Source organism: Geospiza fortis, unplaced genomic scaffold (genome assembly GCF_000277835.1).
Source record: "Geospiza fortis unplaced genomic scaffold, GeoFor_1.0 scaffold75, whole genome shotgun sequence".
In the NCBI taxonomy this organism is placed as follows: Eukaryota; Metazoa; Chordata; class Aves; order Passeriformes; family Thraupidae; genus Geospiza; species Geospiza fortis.
The window spans coordinates 861,903-870,321 of NW_005054360.1; the positions used below are offsets into that span (position 1 = coordinate 861,903).

Sequence of the window (8,419 nt, forward strand, 5' to 3'; positions counted from 1 at the left end):
GAGTATGAAGTGTGCATGCCGTGGAAAGTAACATGTTTGTGCATGAGAGTTGAACTTTTTTTTAAGTGGAAAAAAATGGGATTCAAGTTGATGGAGAAATGGCATATTCAAGAATTAGAAAAGACAAATTAGTTTAATGCCCTTTTTAGATCAATAGGTCTTGCATTCGTCAGTCTGCTTGGTTTGACTGTAGTCACTTTGTAAATACTAGTTTTGCCATTCACTTTGCTTTGCAGGATGAGTTGAAGAAACTATATGCTCAGCTTGAAATCTATAAAAGGAAAAAGATGATTGCTAATAATCCACATCTCCAGAAAAAAAGGTGCTCTAAAAAGGGCCTGGGGCGCTCGATAATGCGACGTATCACAGAAATCCCTGAGACAGTCACCAGGCAATGCTCCAGGGACGAGAAGGACCTGATGGAGCACAGTGCTGTGAAGAACTTGGCCACACTGAAGAAAAACCCACCAGATTCCACAAGTTCTTCAAAGCCAAAAGAAGATACTTTGAAAAACAGAGTCTTTTCCTTAAAAAAGTCCCACAGCACTTACGATCATGTTAGGGATCAAACAGAAGAATCAAATGGCTTAACTACAGAAAGTGCAGAAGTTATAGCTTCTGAGAAAACACTTCTGGACTCCTTGAATGGTAACAAATTAACCAAAAATGCTCCTGAAAAGGTTGAAGCTGTCTCTACTGAATCAGTCCCTTTGGTGTGCAAATCAGCAAGTGCGCATAATTTAAGTGCCGATAAGAAGCCTCTGCACCCAAGAACATCTGTGTTACAAAAATCCCTCAGTGTTATTGCTAGTGCCAAGGAAAAGACTCTGGGACTAACGGGTAAAACACAAAGTCTAGAAGAAAGCACTAAATCTCATAAATCTCAGCAGAAGGGTAAGGAGGCCACCAAAAAGCACTCAGCCTCCGATAAAGAACATAAGGATTCCCACCGGAAAAACTCTACCCAGTCTGAGGAAACAAAGAAAACACATAAATCTGGAATTATTAAACAGCAAAAGGTTAGTCAGACACCTGCAAATCCAGACACAGGGCCAGGTAAGTCTCTACACAAGGAAAATTTCGACATAGGAGAAGTTTGTCCTTGGGAGATATATGACCAAGTTCCTGGTCCTGTGCCTTTTGACTCTAAAGCTCAAAAACATGTGTCTATTGCTTCCTCAGAGCCAGAGAAAAACCACCCTTCCCAGCCAAAGGGGAAGACTCATCATAAGCTGAAGACACCTGAGGGGCACCAACAGTCAAATCAAAAGAGCTCAGAGAAGGTGGAAGCCACTCAGGAGACACAAGAGCAGCAGATCTTTGAAAATGAGAAAAATCAGTCAAATTCCAAGTCCCAGGTGTATCCTGGGCTGAAGTGTGAGAATGTTAATAGGTATACACCTAATACCCATCCTGGAGAGCGGGAGGAGCTGCCCCAGAAAACAGCAGAAAAGGAAAACCTCAATAAATTGGCTGAACAGAAAAAAATTACCTCTTCTGAGGGAAATGTGCTTTCATCTAACTCCCATAAGCCAAGTAGTTACGTACAGCAACCTTTAGCATCTCGAGCTGAAGTCTGCCCTTGGGAGTATGATACAGCAGATTTACCAAAAGCAGAAAGAAGTGTAGCTTTATTGAACACCTCTGCTATAAGTGCAAATAAAACAGCAGCACCTCGAAAATAAGAGGCTTTTGGACTGAGGAGAGTAGCAACATTGAGAAGACAGACAACAAGAAAGACAGAGGGGACTTAGGCCAAAAGGATCTGAAAATTCCTAAGGAGCATCACTTAAATCAAGGGAATCAGCACTACAAATATGTAGGAGTTAAGCAAAGTAAATTATCATTATTATTGTTATTATTTATATGTTGAGTGCCAACAATGTGATTAGCAGTGCCCAGAATATGGTCCCTGCTCCAAGGATTTTACTGTGTCAATGAAAGAAACCTGCCTTTGTGAAATCAATTTTCTTTTAAAAGAAAAAATTATAAGATGATAACAAACGCACAGTGTAGATCTTAACCAAATTATTTCTGGATGCCGTAACTGGCTGTAACTTGCCCTTGGGACTTTAAAGATCCAGCAGAAGTGGGACACAGAAAATGTCCTGATGGCAAAAAGGGGTACCAACGAGCAGCTTATTAAAGTGACGACTTTTCACTTTTCATATTTAATCTAAATAGCACTGCTAATTCAATGCATCCCAAGAATATTTTATAAAATGATTGCTTTCATTTTCTTATTATTGTGTGTTTAAGTACATTGTTGTGTCTCATATTAAAGCATTCCAGATTGTATAATTTTTGCAAATAACTTTGATATTATGTGACACAACAACATATTTATGCAATCTGCAGATACTGTCTTCTAATTGCAAGTTAAAATACCTTCTGTAGACCTTTTTGTTTATATATAGAATTACAGTAATCTTTCACTGGCTGTGGAAGCCATAATTCATATTGGGAAATTCTTTTGGGCTTTGGAGATTATTTGTTTTTCTTTCCTGTAATTTATATAGTCTTTTTTTTTGTTTAGTCTCTGTTATTTATATTTATAGTTTGATACTGTATTATTCAGGGGTTTTATATGCAGTAAGTTATGCACTTCCCTCTTAATGCTAATAGACTTTGTTAATAGTGGAAATTCAGTTGTCTTAGCTGCATAAACTGCAGCTAAGGACAACTTATCTGGGTTTTTTGTGATTAATTGGAAAATATCATCTAAGAGACGAGAAATCTTACTTTAAACATTGATGGTGATGATCTCGTTCAGTATTTCATACTCAACCTGTACATCCTGTTAAATAAGCAAGAATGACAATGAATATACTCCAGAAATGATCACATGTTTTACTAACACCAGACAGCTCTGGGAGATATTTTATTTATGGAACAACACTGTACTGTTTACCCCTGTTGGCAAACCTCAAAAAATTGGCTCTTGGAGTGAGAACTCCAAAATATTACTCTTCCCCCGCATATGCAAATGTAAGCGATGCTGGGAACGGAAATGATGGCATCTCTCTCCAACTGTCCAAAATGCTTTGACTTTTTTTAAATTTATATGTACATTTACAGTGAAAGTTGGTGTTTGATACAGTGCTACTTTTCAGCAATAGCTGCAGTCCTCATCGTGCATATAAGCTTAATTCATAGGTGGCCCATTCACAACTATGAGTCTTAGTGACAGTTCACCATCAGGGCCTGAGGACATGTTGAACTCTTCTGAGAAGTGTCAGCAGTAATTAAACAGCCCCAGCCATCTCAGTGCAGTACCAGTAAAGTGCTGTTCATAGGAATTGGCTGTACGTAATGTACACCAAAACAAAGACAGCTCTGTCCTAAAGAACTTGTGCAATTTGAGAGAAGTGATGGGATTCGGTGGAACATGAAATGTGGATGATTGAAAAGAATGTGTTGTTTAATATATATAATATATATAAAAATAGATATTTATATATGTTTAATATATATATATATAAATGTCATATCTAATACACACATGCACATACACGTTATGTAGTATAAACTGATTTTTGTGGCATCATAGAAAAAGTGGCTTAAGATAAAATGCGATGAGCAGAGGGACTTAGACAACCTGGGCATGAGGATTTTTCTGTCCTTTAAAAAGGAGAGGAGTCTGTGGGCATGTCTAGACTGACAGATTAAGATGGATCTGATTTTCCTACTGCCGCTGCTAAGCCAAAACCTGACATGTGCCAACACCTGAGCCAGCTGGGGACAAGTTGACTCAGGTCTTGGTGCTGTCTAAACATGTTACCTCACTTATAAATTCTGCTCATTAGCTCCACATTAAGTGACTGAACTGCCCCAGCCAACCTGGTTATCCAGGATAGTGCTCAGTTCCACCATGGGGATGTGCTGACTTAGGTCTTTACTACCCCGGGCTTGTCTGACTCTCCCATCCGTCTTTTGTAGGGCATAATTATGGTCTAGGAGATCTGACTGAGCCCCTTCGACCCAGAATCCCTGTTTCACCCATGAAAGGGAGTCAGGCATATGAGTCTGGGTGCTTTGGACATCATGCACCCACTTTGCACACACAGGGCCACTGGGATCCTATGTGCAGCCCAAATCCAGCTCTGTCCTTGGTGTGGAAAAGAGTTGAGATTAGACCTGGTGTGCTCGGATTCTCCCTTCCCAGCCCCAGACACTCATGGGATTTGTCTGTAACTTGTCTTGTCAGCTTCAGTGGGTTTGATCAGCTTTTCTGAGAGAAAATAACCCTGAATTTCCATGGGAAGAAGTCTCTCCTAGGAACAGAGCTTTTTTGGGAGGCCTCCAGGAGCACACTGACCCTGTGTGCGGAGAAATACACAATTTTAAACCTGCTAAAATGGTGACAATCTTACACCTCTCCTATCCTTGAAGGGAAGTTCTGCAGTCTCAGCAGTGGTTTTTGGGACTGGGACAGGAGGACAGCTTATGGCAGGCTGCCCTGGCTCATTTACGGGAGCCCGACTGTGAGGTTAGAAGCGACATCCACGGAGGGATCGGGGAAGGAGATCTCTGTATGTACTCACTGCCTCTTGGAGACATGATGGTTGCAAGGAGCAGGTACCAGCCCTCGTGCCCTTGCTCATCTGGCCCTCCATCCTTTATCTCAGAGCTGAGCAAGGCCACACTGCCCATGCCCTGCACTGCACCACTGCCCCTTGCAGTCTTGGCAGGATCAAGCCCGTCGTGCATGACTGTGTCTGTGCCACCGCTGTATATCTGTACTTGCTTGGTTTCCTTTCCCTTTCTTTCTGTTTGGAAAGATAACTTCATTAGAAACACAGAATCAAAGCCCACTCCTTGGCTGGTGTAAAACAGCCCAGCTGCACAGAAAGCAAAAAGCAATGGCTGGTTAACCAGGGAAGGCATTGGCTTGTATATTCTTGTTTGGTTTAGATTTCTTTCGTCCTGACCCTTTCCCTCACTTCTTAAAAACTGTCTGTTGTGGTTCTTTAGGCTCATTGTAGTCACATCCCCTAAGACTGACACAATTGGAAAACTTTCCTTAGAAAACAAAAAAGCTTTCCCCAGTTTATTAAGCAACTGATCTTTGGGCTACAGATTCAATTGGGACTTAAATTATTTCACATTTAAGAAAAAGAGGGGCCAAACTTCACTCAACTATCCTATTTCACTATGATGCTGCTAGAAGCATTGCTTAATGAAGACATACTAAGTTAGACATAAATAATGTTTTGTATTTCATAGATTTTTCTCCACCAGCATATATTGACTAGATTGCTTAGATGTCTTTTTCTGGAATTTCATTGTCATTGTTTAGCCAAGAGAAGTGCAACTCTAGAGTAAAGATGTTATAAGGATGTTCTCTAGCAGACCTCTTAAGAGAAAAGACAATAAACATGAAGGTCACAAACATTTGCTAGGTTGTCCTTCTAAATGCATGTGCAAGCTGCATTTCTCCTTCATTTCTAAGCCATGGTTTATAAGTAATTAGATTTATACCAATCTTATTAGACTTGTATAATTTATGCAAGATTATGTGCTTTAAAATATAAATCAGTGCACACCTATCATCAGCTTTGGTGGCATCATAGACCTGAAACCAGACAAGACATTTATATTTGCTCTCCTTAGGCTTTTGCATGCATATGACAACAGGCAGGCCTGAGCAAACACTGCCTTTGACTTTTAAAATTTTAGCTACTCCAAGTTGTAGAGTATATAAAGCTGTAAGTCTCTTCACTTTATAATGTGGTTCTTATGACAATGTTATCTGGCAACCAACAGCATCCACCATGAAATACTTGATAGATTTATGTTGTAATGTGTTGCAGCATGTAAATAATGTAACTTCTCTGCAATAAAGCACATTTATATTAAATCTGTCCACAGGCTTTTGTGTTGTGATTTTCTGAAGTCGTTATTGATCCAAATTGAATGGGTTTCCCAACAAACTTGTAAAGTAACTAACTTTACAGCTTCTATGATCAGATCATGCCATTATGATTTTCTGGATTTTCCTTGTATTTTCCTCAGAGCAGATATGTACTATATTCAGGATTTTGTTAGGGAAATAGCTCTGTTTTCTCAGTGGTTGCAATTTTGAGGTCAAAATTGTAGAGTCCATTCTAAATTCTTTTGAATTTAATGGTAACTACAATGTTGGAAAACAAGGGGAAGTAAATAGACCATATGCCATTGTAAAATCCTATAGCTCCTCTGTACTATGTGTGCACGTGCCTGAGTTCCTCATCTCAAATATCTATATCTGTCTAACAGGTATAGAAAAGATACAAAGAATGGGAACAAAAAAGATGAAAGACAGAGAATGGCAGCTGTGTAAGTGCAACTTGTTTACCTTGGGAGAGAGATGACTCAGAAAGAGGGATGAGACCTATAAAAAATTGTGAATGATTCAAAGGTAATAAGGAGTCTGGAATTTGCTGGATTTTGTTGTGCAGGAACTATAGAACACCCAGGGTGGCCATCATGCAGCAGCTTAAAATAAATGAAATTTTCCTCTGCATATGTCATGAATAAATTGTGGAGCTCATTTTAATAGATTGCTATGCATATCATGGGTTCAAAAAGCATTGGAGGGCTCATGGAAGAGAAATCCATGAAGATCCCTGAACATGAAGGATAGAAAATTCTTAAATCCCTAACCTCTAGAAGGCTGATAAGTAGTATAATTCTCTTTGCATAATCACGCAGTTCTCTCACCTTAATCACCCACTGCTCAATACGGTGCTACATCAACATTTCATCCAGCACAACCTCTGTACATTCTTATGTCTGCATAAATACAGATAGTTTAGCTCACTTAGCTTATTTTCAGTTGTCAGCCTGGTGGTTTTTAATGACTGATTATTGATGTACAAGCCCAGGTAGGTTCCTGCACGGTCATATGTACATGTTCACATGTACCTGTCCCAGGGTCTCCTGGGTTGGAAAGCTGCCATTTGGGTAACAGTCTAAGTCAAGCTGTCAGGTGTCATGGAAACATGAGATGGAAAGAAGGGAAGGGAATTACTTAAGTTCTTTAAATGAGCTGTATACAAGTGCTTTGAAAGCAAGAAGTCCAGATAACAAAAAATTAAGGCCTGGAGATTTTTCACTGTACTACCTCAGGGTGTTCAGCTCAAACTGAGGGCAGCTTTGCTCTCTCAAGTGATGGGTGTCTTTTGAGCACCACTTCTAAAGTTTTCACTGGTTTTAAGAAGTAAGGAAATTATTTCCATAGTTTGTGGCTTTGGAAACCATGCATAGATGTATTTTCACACACCCTCTTGCTTCTCCTGTTATATTTCATGAGAGAAAGTGTGGCTGCACCTGCACAGCCATGAGAGGCTGGGCTGGGGGTGTCCCACTGTCAGCCTGGCACCCAGGGGCAGGGGATGGAGAAGAGAGATGGACACTGCACAGCGGTGCACGGTGGGAGGAAGAGATACAGGCTTGAACAAGAGGCTCAGAATGAATACTCAGAAAACTTTTTTGCCATGAGAAGTCAAACAGTGGAGAAGGTTACTCAAAGGCTGTGCCATTCCCATCCTCTGAGCTTTTCTTGGATAAAGCCCTGATCTTGTAGCTTTGGGCAGCAGGTTGGATTGGAGACCTCCTGAATGATCCCTACAAAGGCTGTTCCCTACTAGAACGTACTCATCCCATCATCCTCTGGAAAGCCTGTGGGCAGATTCCAGGCAGCTCCAGCTCCTGCCCTGGAGCACAGGACACACATTCATTTATACCATACATACCTCTGGGTAAGCCCTCCTAACAAACACCAGCTGCTGAGATAAAAATGCATTTGGCTTTTCCTCTGACCCCACAGCCCAGAGTTACCATGGTAACAAAGTGACCAGGAAAATAATTTTGTTTAGAGCTGGTTGGGAAGAAGTTTTCCTGCCTGTGTTTAGTGAGTACTTGAGCTGATGCACAGTTGAAAGAAACCCTATAAAAATTGTAATGTTTTTCCCTAACAATATGTCAGTTCTGGATTGGATTCTGAAGGAACCATTAAAGAAATTCCAAATTTGGGGGCGGGGCGGGGGTGGTGAATGCAATTCTTTTCAAAAGGGCAGTTTATTTGATCCAGGGTTACAGGGATCCAGGGTTTTCTGTCTGCAGAGAAGTTATTTCAAGCTGAATCTGCTTTTTTACAGTAGAACAAGATTTCTGACAGGCTGAAGCCAACTTTTTCCAATTCTGTAGGAGCTTTTTCATCAACTTGGAAATTTAGCAATGCTTGAAATTTAGTAAAAGATACTGATTATTTCACTGGGTTGGCAGGCTGTCATCATGTTGCAATATTCAATCTTCTGCTTCTTTTAACTCCTGAAAGATTAAACATTGTCTCTCCATTTATGCAGATGATTTTTCTTTTTTTTATGTTTCATTTATTTATGAGTTAGCTCTTTTAGTCACTGAAAGTGTACACACA

General features: G+C 40.2%; 1 protein-coding gene across 1 annotated transcript in view; it reads left to right on the forward strand.

The window, feature by feature from the left end:
• Window positions 1-5,860, forward strand: part of GPR158 (G protein-coupled receptor 158) — a gene marked incomplete at its 5' end in the record, with an annotated part of 186,052 nt that extends 180,192 nt beyond the window's left edge. Inside the window, one exon of the mRNA XM_005423894.3 lies at window positions 237-5,860. Coding sequence (XP_005423951.2) covers window positions 237-1,685 — 1,449 coding nt within the window. The remainder of the gene's footprint in view (window positions 1-236) is intronic.
• Window positions 5,861-8,419: the final 2,559 nt, after the last annotated feature.